This window comes from Chaetodon trifascialis, chromosome 12 (assembly GCF_039877785.1).
Source record: "Chaetodon trifascialis isolate fChaTrf1 chromosome 12, fChaTrf1.hap1, whole genome shotgun sequence".
NCBI classification, from domain to species: Eukaryota; Metazoa; Chordata; class Actinopteri; order Chaetodontiformes; family Chaetodontidae; genus Chaetodon; species Chaetodon trifascialis.
In genome coordinates, this window is record NC_092067.1 from 16,961,051 (window position 1) to 16,987,848 (window position 26,798).

The 26,798-nt window shown below is 42.2% G+C and overlaps 2 protein-coding genes across 5 annotated transcripts; one reads left to right on the forward strand and one right to left on the reverse strand.

The window, feature by feature from the left end:
- The first annotated feature begins 2,228 nt into the window (after positions 1-2,228).
- Positions 2,229-7,264, forward strand: LOC139340291 (indian hedgehog B protein-like). The gene is made up of 5 exons (XM_070976047.1): positions 2,229-2,534; positions 3,946-4,103; positions 4,466-4,569; positions 6,485-6,770; positions 6,843-7,264. The coding sequence occupies exons 1-5, from the start codon at positions 2,229-2,231 to the stop codon at positions 7,228-7,230; spliced, it is 1,242 nt and encodes a 413-aa protein (XP_070832148.1). The 3' UTR covers positions 7,231-7,264.
- Positions 7,265-9,480: 2,216 nt separating this feature from the next.
- LOC139339969 (myc box-dependent-interacting protein 1) lies at positions 9,481-25,589 on the reverse strand. 4 transcript variants are annotated; one of them, XM_070975457.1, is made up of 19 exons: positions 25,241-25,589; positions 24,314-24,394; positions 24,026-24,080; positions 23,761-23,855; positions 23,078-23,173; positions 22,601-22,711; positions 22,391-22,483; positions 22,067-22,152; positions 21,847-21,922; positions 21,281-21,336; positions 19,750-19,794; positions 18,404-18,473; positions 17,934-18,056; positions 16,409-16,429; positions 13,698-14,087; positions 13,085-13,138; positions 12,890-12,964; positions 12,707-12,808; positions 9,481-12,357 (listed from the first exon to the last, which is right to left on the reverse strand). In XM_070975457.1, the coding sequence occupies exons 1-19, from the start codon at positions 25,325-25,327 to the stop codon at positions 12,256-12,258; spliced, it is 1,818 nt and encodes a 605-aa protein (XP_070831558.1). In that variant the 5' UTR covers positions 25,328-25,589; the 3' UTR covers positions 9,481-12,255. The 4 variants fall into 4 exon arrangements, with proteins under 4 accessions (XP_070831558.1, XP_070831561.1, XP_070831559.1 ...); XM_070975460.1 differs by lacking the exon at positions 13,698-14,087; XM_070975458.1 differs by lacking the exon at positions 19,750-19,794 and having other exon boundaries at positions 25,241-25,575.
- Positions 25,590-26,798: the final 1,209 nt, after the last annotated feature.

Here is a 26,798-nt window from a genome sequence, read left to right on the forward strand (position 1 = left end):
ACTAATTAACACGTTATATCAATTTTGTTTTTCACCGGGGGTCATGTGCTAGACTTTATGTGGGCCAGGGGCAAGGGCTTCCAGAGGGTTTGTTGTCATTGTTTCCATTAGCAGACAACCAACGAAAACTCCAAAAAGTTACATCTCCCACCAAGGAATAGTCTGGCACCCAACGCCCTGAAAAACTGGAACTTCATTTATACAAAGGATTAAACAACAGAGATCTGATGTGTTAATTAGTAACTACTCGAGGGTCGTGAAGGTGATTTTCTTAGCTTTGGACAAGGCCGGACTAGCGTTGGTTCGCTTCTTTGTGCTAAGCTAAGCTAAGCGGTTGCTGACTGTAACCTAAAACTAAGGCAACTGGAAAGATATGAAAGTAGTATCGATCTTTTCAAAACTGTCAGCATGAAAATAAACTGCATATTTCCCAAAAAGTCAAACTATTGCTTTAATGGTCAACATGCTCCTCCACTTGGGGCACCATGAGCCATTGATGGTTAGCTCATGTCACTAAAAATCAAAGAGAAATTCCCCTTCTGCAATGAGGTGATACTTCATTATCAGAGCATTTCCACCTTACAAAGTTTACAGCAAAACACTGACTCGTCTATATGACAAATTTTGATTTCTTTTAACTGCCTTATATATTCCACATCAGGAAAGTTCTAATGAATTTACACAAGTACCAGTTGACGTTCTATTTCAGCTAAAGGGTAAACACAGCTATAGATGGCTGTTTACTGTGTGTGAATCTCTCTCTTTGCTTTTCTCTGTTCCATTAAGAGACATGAAAAGCGGTGGGGCCCCAAAAATACTTTATGGTGTTTACACTCACAAATAATAAAACATAAATTGTGGAAACCCTCAGCCTTGTACAGTTCAGTTCTTTCAAAAGGAGCCTGCCCTGAGAAACAGGGGTGAGACCACTGATTTTCTGCTGGCAAATATTTGAAGAGCTAATTTGGAGGGGTTGGGTTTGCTGGTGTTTAACAGTGTGTGTGTGTGTGTGTGTGTGTCAGTCAGCCACGCAGCCAGCGGCAGAGGATCTAGTCAGCCAAAAGTTATTAAATTAAAGATGTAATTTGTTCATTTTTGGAAACTGGTAGAAAAGTTATTAATCTTGTCCATTAATTACAACATCTGTCTAGACTAATTAGCACAGCTGTAAGTGAGCAGTTATTCAGGCAGTCAGCCAGTCAAAGATTAAGTCTGTCAGTCTGTCAGCCAGTGTGTCAGATAGTCCACCTGCCAAACAACCAGATAAACAGTATCACAGTTAGTAAATTACCCCATTACCCAGTCAGTCAACCAACCAAACCAGCCAGTCAACCAATGACCCTTGAACTTATTTGATATTGGAATGCAGCCAGAAAAAAGGGGAAATTGATTGGTTTAATTGATTGTGATTGCCAGTTGTTTACAGTCTAAAAGAAAAAAAACGGGGCTGTCAGCACACAGAGCTGTCAAGGGCACAGGCAGACAAAGACAACAACTGGAAATGTGAAGTGGCAGCAATAAAAGGGCAAAGCTTGTGTTTGCTGCTTGCCTGCCTGCCAGCAGAGTGTGGACAGGACTCTCCAATGCGCCCTGTCCCCAGGAGGGGCGGGGTGGGTGGCAGAGTAGGGACAGAGGGAGAGAGGGAGAGGAGAGAGGAGGGCAGGACTGGCAGGGTGCGGTCTGAAGTGGCAACAGATCGTTTTGGATCACTCAAATCCCTCCAATTCAACTGGAAAGCTGCAGCTTGTTGCACGCCGGCCGCATATGGAGAGGAAAAGCTTTCAATCCAGAGAGGGCACCAACCAAACAGCGGGCGACGGTGGCTGATGTTGTGACAGTTTCCCAGAGCAAAAGAAAGAGAGGGAGAGAAACCACAACACTGCAACTGGGATATCAGTAACCACTCTCTCTCTTTAACTCTCTCACCCACCAAATCGACTTTGAACCTGTTTGTTTAAATACACGGACTTTACAGCCTGCACACTTACTGTTGATTCTGGAAGGCGGAGGGAGCGAAGTTTCTCAATTTGGCTCATTTTTTTCTGCAGCAACTAAAAACTTTTTGGTGTCCTCATGGTGCCTGGTGCAGCCGAGGTGCCGAGCTTCTTTTATCCGTGGTTTTCGGACGTGATGTTGCGACTGTTACGGACGATGGAGTCGGGAACTGAACCGGGGAGGTACTGAAGACATCTCTCTCCCCCGGGAGAGTCCTCCCTCCCCCCGGGGCGATGCGGATCTCCTTCCCCCTTCTCACCGCCTCTCTGTGTGCCTTGGTCCTCCTCCTCGCACCTGCCTCGGAGGGCTGTGGGCCGGGGAGGGGGTACGGCAAGAGGAGGCTCCCGAAGAAGCTCATTCCGCTTGCTTACAAGCAATTCAGCCCCAACGTCGCCGAGAAGACCCTGGGAGCCAGCGGGAGACCCGAGGGCAAAATAACGCGCAACTCCGAGCGCTTTAAAGAACTGACGCCGAATTACAACACAGATATTATCTTCAAAGATGAGGAGGACACGGGCGCCGACAGGCTCATGACCCAGGTAAGGAGGGGGATGAGTGCGTAGAGAGGACACGGATGCAAAACATCTGGCACAGATGCGCAAGGATGGACCATTGTTCCTGAGTGCTGCTGCTGCTTGACACCTGGTTTTGCACTGTCTATAGGTTGTACTGATATAAAATAATGACAATAGTAATAATAATTTAGATCCCGTTCTGACAGCAGACCTCTGCCATGTAGTTGTTCTACTTCAGACTAGATTAGCTACTCTGTTGCGTCCAATTGTTGCTGAATATTTGCGCTCAGTTAAATGTTTAAACCAAAATGATTGATTTCATCGACTCTCAGCTCTTTGTTTCACCACCTGGATTTTGCTATAGACTTAGCAAGTATTGCATTCTCCAAACTCAAGTCTTGTTTGGTTGTTTGAATCGCCGTCGATCTGTACGCTTTCCTGGTAGACTCATCATATGGCAGTGCGTAAAATCGCGTCTTTTGGGTTAAGACAAAGGCTATACACGGTACGTTTAGGCAACCAATAAAGTGAACTCAATCTTAATTTCACATAATATTTTTCATGTATATTTTGCCCACAAAAAAGGCACCTCTCACCCGTATGTCATTGTAACAACAAGAACAGAGGATCCTTCAGCACAGAGCGCCTGCTCGCCTTTGTGTATAAATCGAGTGATACGCAAAACATATACCTTAATCTCGAGTTAATTAACTTATTCATTCACCAATTCATTCATGGACATTAAGCGCATTAAAATGCATTGCTTTAAATGAGATTCATTAAATCTCCACTGCTGTGAGGCGTCTTGACTTCAAGTCTTATGTAAGTCTGGAAAACTGCTAAATCATCCCAAGCAAGCGCACACGGGTATTTGTGTGTACTTTGACCGTTCACCTCAAGATGTACTTGACACATTTTAATAGTTTTTATCTACATTCCTTTGTAAGTGTTTTGAGAGTGGAAGAAGTAGTTCACGCCCTCATCACATGTACCTAAGTAGCTGATGGTCACGTTTGCTTGTTTAGTCACTTCTCTCTATCTGTCTGGACTACGCTGTTCGTGTTTCTGTCGGCCTACTTTTGTTCCACTTTCCATGTCCTACCTACTACCTGCCCAACCACACACACACACACACACACACACACACACACACACACACACACACACACACACACACACACACACACACACACACACACACACACACACACACACACACACTATCCACATTGTTCATGTGCCTTTTTCTCTCTGAACTTTGGCATCTCTTTGTTGAGCTCATGGCTGCAACCATCACTCAGACTCATCACGTCCAACTCTTCTCACAACATCTCTGTTTTTCCTTCAGCTACTCGCTCAGCATCACTCAGACCACTTCCTTTAGCCTTTGAATTGTTTGTTTCTAACAATCTTCCTTCCTTTTCCCTCGCTTTAGCGTTGTAAAGACAAGTTAAACTCTCTGGCCATCTCTGTGATGAACATGTGGCCGGGTGTTAAGCTGAGAGTGACAGAGGGCTGGGATGAGGATGGTCATCATTCAGAGGACTCGCTGCACTATGAGGGACGTGCCGTCGACATCACCACCTCAGACAGGTAGGCATGCAGTACAGCACATAATGTGGTGTAGACAGGCCAGACATAGAAAAGGCAACATTCAAAAGGCTTGCAGCAATTATGACAGTCAACAAGTCAGTAATGTGATGAGTCACTTGATTAGTCAGCAAACTGGCTGTTTGTTTTTGCTGACTCAAATTTAGATTTATGATCAAATCCAAGTTTGTGGCCAAATACCTAAAATTGCAACATTTTTATTGCATTACACCATATGAACAAATGGAGGGATGTCAGTGGAAAAATAAAGGTGTTTGAGCATGTTTGGAAAAGTATGCAGTGTTTGGAAAGCCCTGATCGAATCACATTTGGAGTTACGAATATCTTGTCTTTCTTTTCCACAGGGACAGAAATAAGTACGCCATGTTGGCCCGGCTGGCCGTAGAAGCCGGATTTGACTGGGTCTACTATGAGTCCAAAGCCCACATTCACTGTAGCGTCAAGTCAGGTAAGAGATGGACATGAGCAACTGTGTGTGTGTGTGTGTGTGTGTGTGTGTGTGTGTGTGTGTGTGTGTGTGCATTATCTAAAAGTGCGTATGCTTTTTTTGTGTTTGTGGCCAGCTGTCATTACCACTAATGAGGTTGATGCCAGACCCTTTGTTGATGTTTCACTAATGGTTTACCTCGCCTTTCAGGGCATCCATCACGAGTCTGTGTGTGTGTTTGTGTGTATGGCCTATTGGGAGCCAATCAAAGCAGGGTGTGCACCTGTGCTCTTTGCTGTATTCAGTCTCACGTCTTCATCAGATCATACCATGAAGTGATCTTTGTTTGTGATTGCAGTTGATATATTGTATATGCAATAACACATACATATTAACATCTACTGTAATTTAAAGCAATATTTGACCCTGCTTTCTGTATTTCTATGATAAAGTTAGATAGAGTTAGATTTTTTCCAGTTTCATTGTTAATATTAAGTTACTCCAACTTACACTGTACGAAACTCAAGTCAGATACATCCCTACGCAAACAACACTTTTACTACCGCATTCCACCTCGAGCTATTCTAACTTTTGAAATATTATAGAAATTCATTTACTCATGTCTGGTACCACCAGTTATTTGATGCCAAACTGCGTTCTAGCAGGCCTTTGAGGTTAGTAGGCTGTGAGATTATTAACTCTCTCTTTGTTTTGCTGTTGCTTTTCCTTCCGTAGGTTTCTCTCAGATCTCTAATCTAAGTCTTATCACCTCCCGGTCACAGCCCTCCTTTTCTGCAGCCCTCAGGCTTGCAGACACACACACCTTGGACAAATATTTGGCTTAAGACTGCTTTAAGACAACCCTCCCACACACACGCGCGCACACACACGCACACGCATATTTATACTGATAAATTTCTTATTTCAAACTGATTTTGCCTTCAGCAGTCTTAACAAATATTCTGTTCCATTCTTTTCTAGTCTTTTTATTCCTGTTATCGCCTTTCCAGTTCTTTAAGCTCATTCCCCCAACTCTTTTCCAAAATAGCAGATTCATTGTTAGGAATCAAGCCCATTACAATGGCCAACGCTCTTTCCTTGTGTGCAGCCATTGAAAGTGGTCATGTGACTCAGTTTTAAACACAAACTCTGCAGTAATCCAAACAGTATCGAGACCCAAGTCTGAGTCTGTGTGCTTTCCTGCCTCTCTGACCCCAGGCCGTGCTCTGACTGCAGTGATACAATCATCTGGTTATCCATTAGCTCTTGCTGACTACCTCTTCTTGCCACCTCGTCTCACTGCGTCTTAAAGGGACAACTTATTCAGAAATACCTCCAAACAAGATCAAATGTACTTCCTGTACATCTTGGGCAGTTTAATGAATGACAGTAGCCCAACAGAACAGAAACATGTTGTCTTACTTGTGTCACACTGATGGAACCACATCAAACTGGGTTTGACAAATGAAGTAGAGAGCATAAAAGGCCACGAAAACCTGTTGAAAGAGATTTTTCATGCAGCTCCAGTTGCCTGTCTTTTCATAAGCAGTCAGACGTCAATGAAATAGTCTCAAAAATGCTTATCTGCAGGCAATAATAGTGTTTTTCTGAAGTGTGTTTCTGTGTGTGAATGAAGTCTAAGAGTAAGGAGAGAGCCAGAGGCAGGCAGAGGAGACAAAGTTTGAACATGAGTCGCATTATATACGCACATATATTAACAACCTACCGCTGATCCACTGAGATAAAGCTGTCCTTGAGTCCGTGTCAAAGTCTCACCTGTTTTATGGATCACTCAGTGATCATGCAGCCACTGCAGAAGTGCTGCTGTGCTGTTGCTTCAGTTCAAACTCGCCTTCTCTCTTAATGTTTTGACTTATCATCCTTCCAGCTTGTCTAAAATCAAATAATCTTATTTCTCTTTCCTTCATCTCTGCAGAACATTCTGTGGCAGCCAAAACCGGTGGTTGTTTCCCTGGCGATGCTCAGATTGTCCTTGAGGGTGGGGCTACTAAACATGTGCGTGACCTCCACCCTGGCGACCGTGTCTTGGCTTCTTCGACAACAGATGGTCACGGCCCTCTTCTCTACAGCCCAGTCTTGTCCTTTCTGGACCGCCAGCCCAACGTCACAAAGATCTTCTACGTCATTGGCACCAACACAGGACTTAACATTACTCTCACAGCTGCTCACCTGATCTTTGTCACGGACTGCACTGGTGGGCTGTGTGATCCAAAGTGGGAAGAGACAGCTGACGAGCCAATTCTGGGCTCCATGCAAGGGGGCAGGCCTGGCAGGGGAGCAGGTCTGAGGACAGTTTTTGCCAGTGAGGTCCGGCCAGGACAGTGCATACTTACATCCCAAGGGAAAGTGGGCTCACATGTATCCCTTTCCATTGTGACCTCTGTGGAAGAGCAGAGGCGCACCGGGTTGTATGCCCCACTAACTCAGCATGGCTCCATAGTGGTGAACGGTGTGCTGGCATCCTGCTATGCTGCTGTGGACAATCACCATTTGGCCCACTGGGTCCTGGCCCCACTGAGATTCTTCTACAGCCTGATGGGACCTTCAGAACCACAGACTGGCGGCCTGCACTGGTACCCCTGGCTTCTACAGAGGCTGGGGCAAATGCTGCTGGATGCTGGACACTTCCACCCCTGGGGGATCGAGCAAGGACATAGATAGGAACCACAGAGACATGTTTCACACTGACAACAGATTGAGGGACCACCAAAGACAATTTATTTTATAGTGGAAATGTGTTTTTACCAACTCTACTTGCCTGTATTTGCTGTACATCAACACATTTTTTTGTAGCACATGTACAGTTGTGCAAAATACAAAGACAGGAGGCTTAGAAGATTCCTTTTATACATTTGGTCATTTCAAGTTTCTTAATTCCAGAAGATCTAGACTGGAAAGCCTGAGGTTTGACAGGAAATCCAATTTTAAACTTGAATAGCAACAGAAATGCTGACATGAATATCTCTCCAATTCAAATTAAGAGCTGAGCACCTCAGAGCACCTCAGAGAAGGTAGATAGTGAAGTAAGACAATCAGGTTTCATCATTCCTTTGTACTGTATTTACCGTCAACACGAATGCATCTTGAGATCACACAGGGGCTCACCGATCTGTTTAGAAGTTAACATACCAGGACTACTTTTGTGACACCTTTTGAGAGTGTCGGGCTTCAGAGTAAAGGTTAAGACATGAAGGAACAGGAGGAAAACTAGAGATTGAACACGGTGTGATTGAAGATCTGTACATAAATGAGGTATTTATACAGTTAAGTCATGTTAGCAAGGAAAGGGTGTTTACTGTCAGAATCTTCACAGCAGTAAATCCACTGATCCCTCACTCTTTTTTATAGAGCCTTTACTGTGTATTAGAGTTCATTTGCAAAATAATATAGAACTAATATAGAACTGGACAATGAGGGATGAAGTTCCATGTATTTACTGAATGCAGTGTAGCAGTTTGCTAGTGTTGCATTGTAGCTTCACATCTAAAAAGGGCTTTGTTGGATAACTGTTAGCAGGGAGTGACAGTGGATAATTGTGTGTATACTTCAACTTTACAACATTACTGATGCAGGACAGGTGAATGGAGTTATGATGGTTGTCAGTCTGTTTTCCCAAGTATGTCATCTGCTTTCAGTCAACTTGATTGTCTCAAATTGATGCGTAGGGTTCATTTATGCATCTTCATGTTTTTTTATCAGTTATTTTATTTAAAAGATTTTAATTTGTGTTTTTTGCATTGTTTCGGGTCTTCAGTTTTCAGGTCAGTTGTATCTAGTTAAGGCATACACAACACTCAGGCTGTATTCAACTACTGTATTAAGCAAAAGCTATGCATCATATTAAATAACGGATAGTAAATCTCTTTCATCTTGAATAGTAAGTTACTTGATAGCTCTCCTTTGTGTGGTCTTTTTCATATTCCACCTGGCACCCAAGACTTAAGACCTAGACTGGAAGAAGTACAGAAATTCTGGTTTTTAACACTACAGGAAGCAGATGATAGGTGGCTGAAAGAACATGGATAAGCATGTAGTTCATATTGTGGTGTCCATCCAGTTGACACTCACTGAGTATGCTATGTGAAGACTCAAACAGAACTCCAAGGCGTTATTCTATATGCCTGCTGAAAGATTTGTCACATATGTATATTAAGCTATTGTTGGAGAGACTATTTAAAGATCTATTTTTAGAAAATAATGTAAACTATTATTATTTTCGGCAATTCTGTGCATACTATTTGTATTTGAAACATAAAGTTGTTGTTTTTAAACCAAAACTACTCTGTGCTTTATTTGGCAGCAGAAAGAATAGAAATACTGTTTTCTCTATGTAATAAAGTATTTTTGTGGACAGCATGCTTAATCTGATAGGAAGACCTTGGCTTTTTTGATTCAGAGGGCTAACGTCTGGGTTTCAAACGTGCTGATAATCACCTGTTACATGTTGATGCATTATCAGCCCTAAGCTACTGATTGCTGTGAATGGTGAGGCATCACAACAGCTGGAACAACGGGAATGCATCACGGATAGCTGTGGTCACAGGGTGGGCTGCTTGTTGGTTTCAGTACCACGGACAGCAGCACACAGCAACGCTCCTCTTTCCTCCTCCTGATGCCTGAATGCTTTTTCCTTTTTTCCAGGATGGAGAGTAAGTCCTTGAACACAGCACACCCTGCTGGACGATTCAGTGCTTGCAGAGAAGACATCAGGAGAGACACGTTTTGTGTTTATTAGTCCTTTCCAATGCTTACCTTTTGGGAGATTTGGGAGTTCATTGACAGTTTGTTCACATGATGGAGATAGAAAGCAGTTTTCTCCCATCTGCCTATTTGTAGTTTTAACAAAGGGAACAGCACCCCCACTTTATTCCCTCTCCTAAAACCAAAGCACAAAAGATCAATAAACAAAAGGAGATTCTAAGTAATCTTTAATATTATTGGTCAGTTAGGTACAGGAAAAACCTTTTTATCGTATCCCATAGCTCATCACAGGAGACTGATCCATACAGACAGATAGAGAAGCAGACCCAGGTGAAACACTCACAATATTTCAAAATAAAAATATGAAAGCGATTGGTGTACCTAAATGTGCAGGTGATGCTCTCACGTGTGAGGCCTTTTAAACACACATGAAAAAAACTCATGCACATCTCAAGTGGTTAAAATACTGTAAACCATTACAAAAATTTGTCCACCTGAGTCTGGTGTTTTGAAATGTTTCTCTATGCGTCCTGTCTCCAAGTAATAATGTTTAACTCTGTTGGGACCACAATACCCCGGCAACATTTTGAGGCAAGGCTGATGGACAACCAGCAATTATAATCTGGACTGATCTGAGAGGGAATGGTGGAAAAACACACGGCATGTAACTGCCACCACCCCCTTACTAAGATGAACAAAATAAAGAATAGAAATCAAGTAAAATTGCCTCAAAAGTGTCCCAAGTATTATAGTCTTAAATCAAGGGTGTTCACACAACAACACATGGGAATTCAGCATGCTCACAGTAACTCACATACAGATATGAATGTCTTTATAGAATATGTATCTGTCATCACAGCTTGGCAAAATTACATTTATACACAACAAATGCACAATAACACCTGGAACCATAATACCAGCCAGTGGAAAAAGACCCAATACATATTGAGTTGTCTCTGTCCAGTCGGAAAAACTTCCTGTAAAATGGACGACCTCATCCCCTGATAGGTGGTAGTGATATCGTCCAATAACAATAGCCTATAGATAAATAATTTATGTTTCCACACAACCCATAAACACACACACAATCGCACACACAACCATTTTCTCTTGCACATATTACATGTTAGTAACATCATGAGAAATGTGAATCTCTTTTGAGTTAGTGACTCAATGAATGAATGAATGAATGACTGAACGTGAGATAGTTTTAACTACCTACAGTAAGCGGCTATGTTGAGAGCAGTAAACCTGACAGAAGTACAAAACACTCCATCACATCCTAAGTTGGCAATTATGTTGACATAGTTACATTAGGCTATATGTAATCATTGCTTGGCAGCATACAAAAATAAAAGAAGTTGCTCTGGTGCATATTCTGAATCATCTGCATTGGAGTTAAGTCGTCTCTATGCAAACGGAAGGAATTGTTTTCGGCACATTTTAAAAAAAAAACGAATGAGGCTGGCTCAGTTATTATATATTTGATTAGCATTAGGGTGTATCCACATCGGCCTAACTATTATACTACCACTAGCAGCGTCTCATTGTTGGAGTTTGTTGGCTAGCTTTTCAGCAGGCCTGGGTAATGCATATTTGGAATCCCTTGTGCAAAAGAAAAAATCCTTGAAAATATTTTTCACATGCCCACGCCACACAACTTCACACAAATTTAAACAAAGCATAAAAAACACGACTGTCAAAAAAGAAAACAGTCGTGTTTTCCTACTCTATATGACTCTAAGACCAATATTTCCCAGATTTTTTTATTCAATTCCTGCTGTCTTTAACTGCGTTGCCGCCAGATCACCAGTTCACTGCATATTTATTTGGATTTTAAAAATGGGTTCATACCAGTTATACTGCCACTGAATTTAAACTTAACACAACAACAAAGGGCCCCATAAATAATAAAAGAAGGAATAGAGGACAGGCTGCATGTACCCAACAGGCATTGTGTCAGCAGCAGAACCCCAGGACCAATTAGAGTGACTGAAGTAAATAGCAAATCGAAATACTGGCACCAAACCTGCAATGCTTCATCTTTACCACCACCTCCCTTATTTATGATCAAAATTGCAGTCAGCCACCAACAAATTACCAAATGGGCACAGGTAACGAAACAAACCTGTATGACCAAGAAAGACACGACGCTTGATGGCTACACATATGGCTAAAACTTATTATTCGACAACTCACCTCTGACATTTCTCAGATGTCTGAGCTTGAGAAGCTGGAATCTGATCAGTGAGGTGCTAAATTCAAGGCCAGTTGCTGATGAGATTGCTAATTTTGTTTTGCTCCTTACTGATTATGTGTTGCTTGGCTGGTAGAAGTCTGCACCTTGTGTGTTCTTTTTGCAATTTGACTGGGGTAAAGTTGCCATATTTTCAGTGTTACCCCCCTCCATCTTTTAAAAAACAGCTTCTAGGGCTTGCTGTATATATGTGTAAGGGACGCTCTGCTACACTTGGCATTGTCTGGCATAATTTCACACTGTTCTCAATCTCTCAGTATCAGATGAACAAAAGCATGTCTCAAAGGATATTTTCTTTGTTATGGTGGTGGACTAGACCTTGGAGAGTTTATGATAAGAGATGACTAAGAATAAAAAATATAATGCAACTGCAGTGGCAGCCATTGCAGAGGCACCCATCCCCACTTCCATCCTGTGTGATGGGGATTCTCTAATCAATTCCTCTGGAATGGAGAAGCAACAATAATTCAACAGAGTGGGGCCTGTGAAATGGCTACATCTGCAATTCGTACAAGTTGGCAGAAATCCACAGAAATGCCAAAATCCACTTTTAGCACAGTGTAGCAGACCTAAGAAATGCATGATTTCCACCAGGGCTGTGACAGCTCTGCTTCTATGGCCAAAGTCCTAGTAAAGTAGTATCAGGGCAAGTAGAGGGAAGGAAGGATTGAGGCAAGAGGAAGAGAGACATAAAGAAGGAAGCTGGAATGACGTCCTGTCCTCCTCTTTCACAGCCTTTGGGTGAAGTTTTCAGGGAATACTCCTTTAACGGCATTTTCTTTGTCCTGCTGCCAGTCGTTCTCCTTAATTCCCATCAGCCATCCATCATCCTAACCACACAGACATTGAAATAAAGACATATTCACCTCACCACAGTATGTGACTCTGTGTGTGTGTGTGTGTGTGTGTGTGTGTGTGTGAGAGAGAGAGAGATAGGTAGACATCGCCAAGTCCCCTCTTAACTTCTTTAAAAAAAATTAAAATTTACATTTGAAGTAATATTATGGTAAAAGACCTTAAAACTAAGTGTAGCATTTTAATTTTATATTTTTAAAATGACCAGAAACACCAGTCACCATTTCCCAGGTGCTCTGCAACAGTCCTCTGTTCACAAGGTACGCGCGTGTATGTGTGTGTGTGTGTGTGTGTGTGTGTGTGTGTGTGTGTGTGTGTGTGTACCTGTTCTTCAGGGTTGTCAAAGAGGATCACTAGCACTACATCACCAGCCTTCATCTCCAGTTCATCTGTGTCGTTGGCAGCATAGTCGTGCATCACTTGGACCTTTGTCACATAATACCAACCTCAATAATCTCCACTTACATAAAGATATAGTTGTATTCTTTTATCAACATCGTGGTCTACCTTGAACTGGAAACCAGGTGGCATATCTGCGGGCTCTGATGCTTTTTCTGTTGGTTCCGGCACTTCTTCAGGTGTCTAGAAAAAAAGAGGTACCACTTACTGACATGCATAACACACTGAAAAGCTTTGCAAACAAAAGCACATTATAACACTTTCTATGTTATTGCATGTTACAGTAGCTCCTCTTGCACTCACCTCCTCAGTTGCTGCTTCTTCCACTGTCGCTGCAGGAGCTGCTGCAGACTCACCCTGAGAGCAGGGACACATAGAAGAAGAAGGACAGAGAGAGGTTAGAGAGATAGACAGATGACAGATCAGGAGGGGGAAGAATGAAAGGAAGAAGAACAGACAGACAAGACAAAGACAGACAAAAAGACAAGCTGCACAGCCTAAACATCAAAGTTATGACTAATACAAACTGCTGTCTAGACAATAAGCCTGGTTACTAATGCACAGATGCCATAAAGGTAAAGCTTGTGCACAGCATACTATGTGCATGGACTTGTGATTAGCAGTGACTTGGATTAAATGTGTGGAGCAGATGTCTATACTCTTCTCTTTCCCTCAGCAATTAATTTGCAGCTTTTCCTCACAGAGTCACAGTTGATGCATCCAAGCTGCTGATCCAGATGCATCCTAAATCTTTTCATCTCAAGACTTCTCCATCTTTCCACCTTTCATTCACAATGCATCTCTCTATCATCTGTTTCTCTCCAGTACCTGATGCTCAAACCTCCTCCTCAAAAAACAATGCATCCGCCAATGCCGTCCAGATGCATCTCTCCATATTTTTTCCCTCCTTGGTTACCTGACCCTCTTCATTATCCAACGTAGTGGGAGCTAGCGTGGCTTCTTCCTCAGTGGCCTCAGCTGGAGCCTCAGCTGCAGGTGTTTCATCCTCTGTGGCAGGTACCTCTGTGGCCGGCTGTCTCCCATCATCGTCCCATGCCTTCTGGGCTTCAGCCACAGGTTCGGAATCAACCTGCTGGCTCTCATCATACCCCCCTCCCTCCTCCGCCGCAGCCACAGAGTCATAGCGAACTGGTTTGGTTCCATCATCTCCCCAGCCCTCTGTGGCGGCTGCTATGGGGTCATAGCGGACAGCCTGCTGACCATCATCTCCCCAGGCATGTGCAGCAGCAGCCACTGGGTCATAGTGCACCTCGGTGTCCTCTTCCTGGGCACCACTGTCCTCAGGCTGAGGGGCAAGGGTCAAGTTTCAAGGAATAAGAGGTCATAAGAGATACATCACCTTATGGGGGGTCGTAAATCAAATGGTTGAGGACATTTTAAGGGACAGAAAGGAAACGTATGAGGGATATTTAGGGGCAGATTGAATGGTTCAACATTCCAATGGGAGAACAGGCTTGGGAATACGCAGCAAAGTAAGGAAGTAAAATGTTTTTTAAGGACAAGGGATTAGGATATTAGGGATATCAAAAGGGGTGCAGGGATGTATTTTTAGCCCATTAACTAAAAATTATATTTGCTAGATCATAAACAGACCATATTCCATCATACCATATTATTAGCCATGCAAGTAGCATGACTCTAAGGATGGAAATGCCTGTCAGACAGACACTTCGGTCCAGACTGAAATATCTTAATCACTATTGGATAGATTGGCGTGAAATTTGGTGCAGACCTTTATGGTTGCCCTGAGGATGACTCCCGATGATTTTACGGATCATTGGACTTTTCTCTAGTGCCACCATCTTGACAAAATTTTACTGTGGTTTAGGGACAAATACCTGCATTTCCATCAGCCACAACTGTAGTTTGCATTTAGTGCTAATTAGCAAACGTTAGCATGCTACCATGCCAAACCAAGACAGTGAACACAAAAACGTTGCAGTACACCTGCTAATCATCAGCGCGTTAGCATTGCCATAGTGAGCATGGCGTTAGCTTTTCACTCAAAGCACCCCTGTGCCAAAGTTCAGTTTTACAGCCGTTTGAAAAAGGTCGGCAGTGATGTGAAACATTGCCTGATTAGTAAAAGGGCAAAAACCTGCAAAGCCATGAGAATGGCCTTTTTAAAGGATTTGACAAGTTGGCATCAAGCATTATTTAGGTCAAACTTCTTAGCACATTTAAGGGAAATGTGTGCAGTTCTGCAATGTATGAGCAGAGACAGATGCCATGGACATCAATATAAGGAGTACAGCAGCAGATGTCAGCAAGACATCATCATCATCACCACCACCATCATCATCATCATCATCATTAGTCCCAAGGAGATTGATGTGGAAGTATAAACCTTACAGAGAAGGTTCAGTTGAAATTAAAAGACAAATGAAGAAAAGGAAGGGTGGCAGCAGAAGGCAGAAAAACACAAAAACTGTCAGCCTTTTCCCATCAGAAAATAGATGTTGGATCTTCTCTGTGTAGTTTGCAAGAATGGTTTATATTCCCACGGCTATGTTCAGATGGAGAAAGAGGAAGGAAGCTTTGTAAGAGTAGAAGTGTCGTTCCTTTCTGAGCTATCACTGCTTTGCCTCAAGCATTATTACAGCAGAGCTGTAGAATTATTGAGACGCATCTCTCTTACAGTGATCAGGATGAACAAAAGGATTAGTTAATGGTCAGAATGCCAAGTTGCAAGCAAGATCTTGTGAAGTTGCCCACTAGCTCTCACTGGTTTACCATCATCATTTCTATGAAGCAATCCACTAGAAACATGAGCAACTTCACTCAACTTTCAGAACAAAACTGTTCCATGTGTGTCACATGAAGCATGTAGCTAGCATGTACGGGCTACAGGCATGTGAACATACAGGGAGACGGGAAACACAAAGGAAGGAGGTTAATTCAGTTACAATTCATTTCACACAATGTGCAATTAAGTCTATGCTACAAGACTGTGTACATTTTTTTTTATGGGTTTCAGTGGTTTATTATAATCAATCACCTTCAGGTTTTGGGTCTGCAGTATGCTCCATATCATCAATACATTATGTATCCTGCACATAGTATACTGCAGAAAGACAGAGAGACGTGGCTCTTAAGAGAGGATTGCACATCAGACACCATTTGTATTGGTTCAGTATATTGTATATTACAGTGTAAAGTGTTGGTTTGAAACTGAATTGACCCACACTCATTCCCAAGTACTATTTGTGCTGTACAACAATCTCTTCAGTGTTTAGTGTTGTCACATCAAGCACTGCAGACACAAAGACAATGCACAAACAGATTTGGGACAAACAAAAGAGATCCATTTATGGAAAATGTTGTTTATACACAGAGATGGTCATTATAAAAGTCCCAACTGCCCCAATAGTCCAGCATGTGTCGTGCAGGACACTGAAGCATACTTGCACCCAGTGTAGTGCACTCATGCTGTGCAGCATAATAATGAGAGTGGGGCTTCTATAATGGCTACATAAGTATTGACCATAAACAATGAGAAACGAATAACACAAATAAGAAAATGTTGATGAAGATGATGATCCCAATGATGGTTATATATTTTTGGAAACTGAAACAAATGTGTTAAAATGAGGATGATCTGCTTACCCATGAGTCCCAGTTTGCAGGCTGTGGAAAACAGAGGAAGCAACAGAATAAGAAGAGAAAACAAAACTTTCCACAAAGCTCTTGCTTATGCCCGCTGCATTCAGTAAGGAACGTTTCCACTGCAGGTCCCATGCTCTAAACCTACAAGCCCATAGCAGGAAATCTCCAGCAGAACAAGAGTACAGGCAGTAATAGCTGAAGTCTGAAGTAGTAGTAGGTGCTGTCATATATTAATTGTACGTCAGTCACCCGCAGAGTGAGTGCGATGTATGACAAAGGCACGCAAAGGTAATTTAATCTTCAAAAGCTGATTTCATTCATTTTTATTCAGACCTCCCCTAACAATGTCAAATTTCATTTGCATCACAGTATCTTGACACATATTATTCTGCAATGAATGCAAATAAGAACTGTTGGCAGATATAATAAACTAAAACAAGCATTTTCAAAAACTCTAAATATAATTCATTCAATTTCAGGGCTGCATTGAATTATTAGTTCTGATAACAGGAGTCATTAGCATTTAATTGAAGTTGTGTTTCCTGTCTACTCAATATTTACTGTTTACTGTTTTTTGTCTCCACAAATTGCTACATTGTACTGGCCAAGCACATTATGGTAATCTGAGCTAAAAACAAATAATCAATCATATGTTCATGCCATTTAAACAAGCCAATAGGCAAAGTAGTGTGAGCAGCTTTTAGGTTACTCAACTCAACTGTACGTTCAGATAACGTAACTACATCTCATGTCATCCCAGTGTCTAAAGCTACATTGTGCTGTACAGTTCTGAAGAGAAAGAAGTAAGAGCAGAGCAGGGCTTTAGTCTACAGTTCATGCCATGAGTGATCTGTGGATAGTGCTGAAGCAGGAAGAAGTGGTCACCAAAAGCAGGTTTCTACAGATCATCATGCCATCATCCACCTCTCCTTTGGTAAATTGGAAAGAAGCAGAGCAGGTAACGCCTCAAACTATGCCAAGCTTACCAAGTGATTTCATTTTGCATCCAGACTTTTCAAGCTTGTTTCAATATATTTAAAGTCAAACAACTGCACACGCAACTGGAAATGTTCAGCATTACAAACTGACAGCGAAGTTCTACTGGACTTAAATATCATGAAATTAACTTAAAACCTTTCTGGATAAAGTGTAAAATCTCTTGTGAAGCTTGACATTTCTTGCAGTGGAGGGTCTCTATGATCTTTACGTTCATGCCATGAAATCATCCACCTGTGTGACCGTGGAGGCTTTGGTTGCTGCACTGAAAGAGTCCAGGTCCATGTCCAACAGGTTGCTCACAGCAGGACTGTCAAACTGATAACAACAGGAATAGGAGTGCTCATTGGCTAAATGGGCGCAACAGAGAAAGCAAGGAACAGGAATAGAACAGAGAAGAATAGAGTAAAATAGTAAAAGTAGGAGGAAGAGCAGGCCAGAAGAAAGAATACTTCAAGGCTCTGACCTGTGCAGGAGAGTGGAAAGTTAAAGGGCTGCGGCTGTTTGTCGACAGCAGCTGCTCACTAACCTCTGTAGGGGAGGTGACACTGATATCAGGGGTGGCCGCAGCATCGAACAGGTTGATGATGTTCTCTGTTTTCAACTCCTTAGACGGGGTCACCTTGGGTGGAGGAGGCACTGCTGGCTTTAGCTAAAGCAGAGAAAGAAATACAGACCTAAACTTGCAATTCTGGACAAAGAAGTAACAGAGTTTTGTCTTAATTTTGGAAACTTAATCTGTATGCATTTATCAGAGTTCATTACTATTTCATGATCTGCCGTGATACTGGGTAATAACTGATTATATCAATCTGAGCATCAGATATCAGTCACACCTGCATGGAGACATAATTCAACGCCAAGACTCTGACACCTCTGAACCAAGAGACAGCCTCAGTGTGTGTGTGTGTGTGTGTGTGTGTGTGTGTGTGTGTGTGTGTGTGTGTGTATGTGTGTGTGTGTGTGTGTGTGTGTGTGTGTGTGTGTGTGTGTCGTTACCTTGGATGGAGATTTGGGGATCGGCGGTGGTCCTCCTGGCCTGAGAGTGTGGTTAGATGCTTCTTTTCCACTGAATGAACAAGACACAGAGATATGGAGGGCAAAAATGGGAATATAGACACATTACAGAGAAAATTAAAAGGATGGGAAACATTGTGAGAGAAAGTGTTTAGAAGAGATCAAAGAGCAGCTAAAAGCTAACACAAGCTACAAGGCATGCTCTACGAGGGTCCAAGCAGTAGTTGTTTTTGCAAGAGCTGTCATGCAAGAAACGTGAGCCTCCCTTCCCTCCATTATTCTCCTTTTCTTCCCTCCGTCCCATGCAAGCAGGCTTTATCTGTGCCTCCAGTAACTCCTCACAAGCCGGCAGTGACAGAGGCATTCGACAGCTGCCAAAGATCTGCGGATATTTTAAGGGCCGGAAAACCTGCGACTTATTGCTGGACCAAGCAATTTTGTAGTACCTTGGCTTCAAATGGTAGCATGAGGGAACTCTTTACAAGCATCACATAACCAAGACGGTAAGCGGACAACTGGGGCCCTCAAAACTCCAGGGCTCCTCAAATATTCTGGGCTTACTGTGTGCCTGCTGTTCATCTGTTAAAATATGTGTGACTTTGTTTGGAAAATGCAGCATCGAAGCAATCAACTGACATGATAAGGGCCCTAAGGTGGGTCCTGCTTACCTGATCATGTGGCTTGATCCAGTTTTAAGATCTTTATCATATCAGTTTTGAGCTTCTCTGGTGCGTATTGCTAAATTAACTTGTTCAGTCAAGGATGCACAGTGACTGTAGATAACCAAAAGAACAGGGGGCTTAATAAGGGCCCAGCAACTCATTAATGCCCTGTGGTCCCCTAGTGGATTCATCCCACCGTGTACATTGGCCAATGGGATATCCAGTAGGATACTGAAGTTAGAAGGGTGTGTTAAAAGGTTTAATATTGGTGAATAAAAGGAAGAAAAATGTGAAGCAGGACTGAAAATACTCTCCTTGCCTCAAGGTGAAAATTGACATATTCTAGGTGAACACTTTGATTTATGTCCTCAGTCTGAGATGAGACACTGCATACCTTCAGATTTGGGTTGTCCTGTTATGTAACAGTCTTGCCTGGTGCAACATTAAACATGCAGGTTTGCTCAACTCTTATATATCTGCAGCTCTGGGTGCTCAACTCTCTGATCAGTGTGTCTATGAATTCACTTGCATAACCAAGCACTACATCTCCCATAGATCTCCCAAGACTGCAGACTGACTGACAGACAGATAGCTGGACAGACAGGTCAGTTGGACAGACAGACAAGAGTTGTGTCACCAATGGTTACCACAGTTGCTGCAGGTTACCTCCTATTTGTTCCTGACGATGAGGCGCCGCTTTTATCTGTCTTTCTGTAAGGGGGGGTTCAGGGGTTGCTCCAGGTTAATGCGTGCATTTTGTTTGTCTTTCACTGCAGCTTACAATGTTTTTGGAACATCAGAAAAATAATCGGATGGATATTTCAGCCTCTCCATCATTTATCCTCCGTGAATATGTCAGGTGATTAGTCAACTGGTCATGCTTAAGACAGCAAATATGCATATTGTACCCAGTCTGTGACATGTTTTCAATGGGGGAATGGCCTCACGATTCAGTCTGGGGGGTGTATTTTCTACTGAATGGCCATAGAAATATTATAGGAATATTGAAATACTACAGGCACAGTGTGTCTCTATGATCCTCTCACTTTTCCATGACTACAATGAGTGTATAGGCTGCAATAGAGTGTATAATTATTTATAATTTCGAAAATATCATAGATCCAAATGGAACAAAAGGGTGGGGCTGAGAGAAAAAGGCACAATTACAAATCTGTCTGCGACTTCAGCTCCACAGACAACACCATGGATTTTAATACACAGCAGTTATTGTACTGATATTTCAGAGGCCATAGATTCTAACTCAGTGAGATAAAGGATGGATGAGTCACGTATACTCGACTAAAATGTTTAACTAAACAACCCCTCTGGCCCAGCACTATCACTGCTACAAGGGCACGGGAGGGGGGGTGGCAGGTTAACAAGGGGGGTGCATTTTTGTTATATTGCTAAGGGGGGGGCTGCATCCCCCCTCAAACAGCCAAAAACAAATGCATGGGCCACTGTGTAAAAGATGCTGCCTTTGTGATGTTAAATCCATTTGCAGGCCTTAAAATTGTTAATAAAATTAAGATGTTGTGAGTTTTTACCGCTTACAGCAAACTCACTAATAGGGAAAAATAAAAACGTCATCAAGTAATTCAATTCTATTTCCACTTCTGATGCAGCACACTGCATTCATGAGGCACAATGAACTATGTGCTCTCAAGAGGTTAAAATATTCACAGACATTTGTGAAAAGATTTAGGTCTAGAAAGAGATTAGCATAGATATTTTCTTTGCTGGTTAAGATGACTAACCAGTGACAGTGATTGATTGAAGAGACTCAGCACTCTAAAATGATTCCTAGATTTCAACACAAACAGCTGTTTTCAGGTAGATGATGTGTTTTTAGAGCTGTAAAAACCTGAGGTTACTAGACTTTTACCTGAGTGGGAACGGAAACATAATATAAAGGCCAAACCATGACACAGTATCTCAGGACTTTTGAGTCTGAATAGCATCACTATTAGTCTCTGTTTAATATTTATAGATGCTGATATGCTGATTAGATATCTTGATATTCAATTCCATGCAGAATCAAAATTATTAACATTGACAGAATATTGAAATACACTTAAATATTAAAAAATAAATGTTATAGACAAAGTGATTAATAAGATACACACGCTATCATGAGGCACTCTAGTAGAAAGTCTTGCTGTGATCCAGTTTATATGATGGATCATTGGTCACTAACCTGGTTGGATCTGTTTCCTCCAATTTCTCCAAGATATCATACAAATCCTGATCCAACTGCAGAGGGGGAAAGACGGAGTGTTAGATATTAGACCCAACACCAACAGCATCACATCACACACTCAAAATAAATTCAATAGCATAATCATTGTCTTATGTTTAGTGTTACTCCTGCTCTGTAACATAAAAGTGCTGCACAGTGTGTCTGCCTGCTAGAGCTCACATGCATCCATACATCCAAAGTCAAGGACACTTATCAAGCTAAGTCAGTAATACAGGAGATTATCTCACCACAGTCAGTTAAAACCCAATATTCTACTGTAGTTTTGCAACAAGAAAAAACGAAAAGAAAAGAATAATGACATTCTTTGCACTGGGTTTCAAAAACGGTGCTGAAGGGCAGAAAGACGCTAACATGTCGAGATTCAATTGCAGCTCTTGCAGATGTAGTCAAAGTTGGCACGGTCGACATTTTCCATCAGCTGCTATCTGATACACTGCGTCAATTTATTCTGTCTGGTCTTTATCTAAATTCAGCATTAATAGAGATGTATAAACAAGACTCACCCGGCCTATTTCCTTGTGAAACTTCTCCTCAAAACCAGCCAAACTCTGGAAGGTGCTGACATAAAACCCAACACGACTAGAGAGGGCAGAGAAGAGAAAGAAAAAGTATTGACTGCATTACTGGCTTGACTTAATTGAATACCCTGTAAGGGTAAATGTAAGGGAAAAGTAATTCTAGCATCCATCAACAGGAAAAGCAGTTTCACACGCACATACACACCTGTTCCACAGTGAAGGTAACTCCTCTTGCAAGTCAATATTAATCTCCTCAAACACCTTCTGGGCTCTTTCCAACTCTTCCTCAGCCTGAAACAGACACACACACAATGTGTTGGCATGATGAATTACATAGTTTGGCTGCAGTTGTTGCGGCGGGGAGTAACAGGGGACAGAAAAAGAGAGTGATGACACGCTGAAATAAGTTCAACTGAGGCCCTCCTCGTTCCATCTCATGTGTCTTTGACCGCTGGGCTACCGGGACACCCCTCATCACTGTTTCACAGTCATCAGACCTTGTAGGAAGAGCAGTAAGATTATCGTGTACCTGGCTCCTTGACAGACTGCTCTGGGCAACATTGTGTGCAGACAAGATACCCTGAGCCCAGCCTGGAGTGGCCCTCTCCAACAAGGAGGAGGGCTGGAAGAGAGAGAGAGAGAGAGGGAGAGAGAGAGAGAGAGAGAGAGGGAGGGAAGTCATATAACGCTGTCAAACTTGATACATGTTAGCATAAGACGTGCTTTGTACTTGTTTTACCTTGGTAATTTTAATGGCCCCGTCCTTTTTCTTGGTCTTGTGTGTGGTGGCATAGTTGTGCCTGGCGCTGTCGTAATCGACCAGCTTCCTGTCCCTCTTAGCTATACGTGCCTGGACAAAAGAAAAGAGGAGGAAGAGTGTTTGCCATTCAGCATCTCCACCTGCATCCAGTTACTCAGTTTTCATCTTTCAAATACTTGTTTTTTGGCAGCTTCCAGCAAAGCAACAGTACACAAATTTGTGGGATTTGATTAAAGATCTTGCATCTTATATCTTTTCAGCAGTCATTTTTGTATTGGATATTTAGAATTGAATGCAATTGAAACACAAATACAATAGTGTATGATCATCAAAACTGCAGTAAGATCACAATATAAAGTATGACGTGGAGGACAGCTTCAGGGTTACTGCAAGAACACTTGATGCCAGTGATTATTGGTCATGGTTGCCAGAGGTCTCAGTGAACACACAGCTCACCTTGATATCAGGAAACTGGCCAAGGTAAGTATCCATGGAGATGAGAGCATGATCGACCAACTTTTGGTGGTAGTCAGTCCACAGCACATCACAGTCCTGCAGCATGGACGCACATAACAGGACCAGGGTCAGAGATTAAATACGACAAACTGCTTGACATGCTTGTTTTACTGCAAATGTACTCTTCCTGGATGTAGTTCTCCATCTCTTATAGTTAAGAATTAATTCAGCTGCTGTGCTGCTACATATTGGAGTGTGGTCTTGTATGCAAATTAATAATAAACTGAAACCCTTTTAACTGATCGCAGTATTTCCTTACAGCAAGCTCATTGTAGTTTTGTCAGATAAGAACCATCAATCCAAAAGCCATTTCAAGAACAAACTTAATGAAGACGCAGGAAAATTTAATGAGCTACTCAACATTTCTCACAAGAGATGCTAATGTGTAATTTTGCTGTCAAGAGGACAGCAAAAAAGCCAAGGAAAGCAATCACACACAGCTGTGTGTACTCTGTACAGCTGCTGTGTTCCAGGAGATAATAAGGAGCCAAACACCCACAAACATGCACTCAATCAACTGCTATACAATATAATAAGTGGTTTGGACTTTCAATATGGGAACCGGCTTGTCCTCACATGTTCACACATCTATTTTAAACACATTCATGAAAAGTGTTTCTGACCTCCACGATGGAATCCACTTCATTCTTGCCGTACCAGTCCGGCTCATACATGTCAGCCAAACATGCCTGCACGTTCCTGGAGGACTCATGCATGGCTGAGGACAAACACACATATTCATTAGTGGTACATCATCTGGAGATTAAGGTGCATGTCTGTATATGCATGATTGTGAGTCTACATGTTTGTCTTGGTCCATTCAAGGTGTGTGTGAGTGTATTTGTGTATACAGCAGTGTGAATCTGTACACGTTTGTGTGTCTGACACCTTTGACTGCCTCCAGGTATGCCCTTAGGTCCCTTTGCAGTTTGCTGCCTTCAGCCTGGGGGTGAAACGTAAAACATGAGGCACAGAACACGAAGCAGCGGATACAGTATGTCACTGCCATTTCGATTCAGTTTGTACAGTATATGCAGAACGTACAGAAAAGACTAAACATCTGGTGATCTATATATCATTATACGCTGTATTCTAATTTAATAATTGGTCCAAATAATCATTGAATTTCTGGGAAAATTAGACCCGGCCTAGCACCATACACTGGACTGTACTCACATATTGTTTGTTGAAGTTGATCACTCCCTCCTCAAAAGCAATATCTTTGGTCTCATCGGCTTTGCCAAGCTTCTGAAGAACCTGTCAGCCAAACACATGATAACATTAATGATAATACCAAGGATAATATTAGCAGTTCAAGACTGCACACATGATCATGCATCTATTTTCTTGTCTTGATCTCTCACTTTCTTCTAAGTTTAACTCAATTTCTTTGCAGTTGTGGGTGAATGCTGTTTAATCTTCTGATGAGTGAATAAATAAGAGATAAGCCACGTTAATATTATTCATAAATGCATATATGGATTCTATCTGATATTTTCATATGAGCTCATATACATGCTGTCAATACAATAACACATATTTAACGTACAGCATCTCTATTCTCTCTGCCTGGCTCTCTTTAGACGTACAATATATGATGCATTATGATAGACAAATAGCGCCCCCTGTCATTTATTCAGTGCACAACACGCAGGTGCATGAACGCACAGACTAGGCCTCATATCTACCACCTATACTTACTGCAGCATTAGTAATAATTAGAATCACAGTGTCAATACAATGCAAGAGGCGGTTTCTGCAGTCATCATTTGTGTGACAAACACTCACTAAGACTCCCAAGTATTGTTTTAACATGCCGGAAACACATCAGTCATGGGTTAAATTATGAGAGATGAAATCATGAGGCCTATAGTATTCCTCACTGCAACATTTACGAGCCCGCGGGATGAAACTGACTCCAGGACAGATGCATTTGAAGTGGGCATTCCCATCTCCAACCACAGCATCCCTGCCATGACTGTTATGGTGTCGTGATGCGACACTGCGCTTTGCTGCTGGATGCGGCAGCGGCACTGCTGCTCCGCGGCTTGCAGGCCTGAATAAGCATTCACACACATTCACACGTTCGTGAGCATCTTTTACCTTTTCTTGGGCTCTCGTTAGCTTTTTCTGAACGTTGCTGGCCACTTTCCCTGCAGTCAGCCCCTTCCCCAAATTCAACTCAGCCATCTTGTAGCGTAGATCAGTCTTTGGATGCGGGAAGGAAGGAAATAAAAGCAAGAACGATCGGTTGGACCGCTACGGCGACCGTTGAGGCAAATGCATCAATGTCCAGTGGAGAAATAATGCTGTTAAATGTAACTGTGCGATGTTGTGATGTATCTTTAGGACGATGCGCGTGCAGAAAGCTAAGCTGTATTCTCAAATATTGAGCTGCTATGTGCGCGTCCGTGACAGAGGAGGATGCTGTCAGAGATGCTCTTAAAGGCGCAGATGCTGCTGCGCGTCCACACAGGAAAGCAGCATACTTAGAAGCCTATAAATCAGCTGGCACAGCTACAATACGAACAAAATGTGCTGTTTTTGACTGAAAATTTGCACCATCTTTAAAAACGTTCTTTGTTGATCTTTGTGATTGCAATATTTTTTGTCTTAAAAAGTTCTTCAGACTCTCTGATAAGAGAAAAAAAAAATAGTAAGAAACAGCCAGGCCTTCTTATATTAAAGACCGTTCAGTCTGATATTATATTGTTACGTAACCCGTGAAGTGACATGAAACCCAGGTCACCAACGAAAGATGATCACTGAAGAGCAGCTCAGCAGCCAAGTGGCGCGAGGAATAAACAATTATAGACGATTTAAAGATGACATGTGATTATATTTTTCTGAGAATGATGACCTGGGCCTGTGTGCCAAACCAACATTACGTGGCAAACCATGAAAACGAGACAATTGTAAAATGTTTTCCAACATGGAGTAGGCGAGTAGTTCTTATACCTTGTCATTGTGTATTGGGATAGACTGAACTACATTTGCCTCTATAGATTACAAAAGGTTTTTTATTTTTATCTGGCTTTAAAAAGTGTGTTTAGGTTGCACACATCGCCATAAAGAGCGAACGTGTTCTCCAGGAGATGGCGCTATTGGCCCATATGGTATCCACATACTGGCTCATCTGCAGAGCTCAGAATAAATTCCTTTCCTGTTTTGTTTTATTTGGCTGTTTTTGCGAAAGTCTGGCGGAGTGTCTGTAGACGTATAGAGGCACAGCCTGCCAACGTCAACACAGCTAAGACTGTTCTGAGCCTTATTATTACTGGATTCATAAGTGATTAAACTGCAAAGTGGCTATATTTGTTAAAATCTCTGCTCCTGGTGTATTACAACCCACGCAACGGTCTTAACATGAATTTGCTTTGATGTTTTATGACAGAAATAAATCCACCGCCCTTCTTTGACACAGGTGGCTGCTGCAGGCTGAGAGCTCTCCAAGGTCCTGAACCAACAGTGGGTTTGTGCTGAGGGAAGTAACAGGCAGCAGCACAAAAAGCTCTCACAAGACAAGGCCACTACTTATGTTTTGTTTTCCCCCCTTCCATTACACTGGATGTAATTATATCTCTGTTGCATAATCTTGTATGAGAGCGAGCTTACCAGAAAGCCCATCGCATGTTAGAAGCAAAATGGTTTAGTGTGTGAG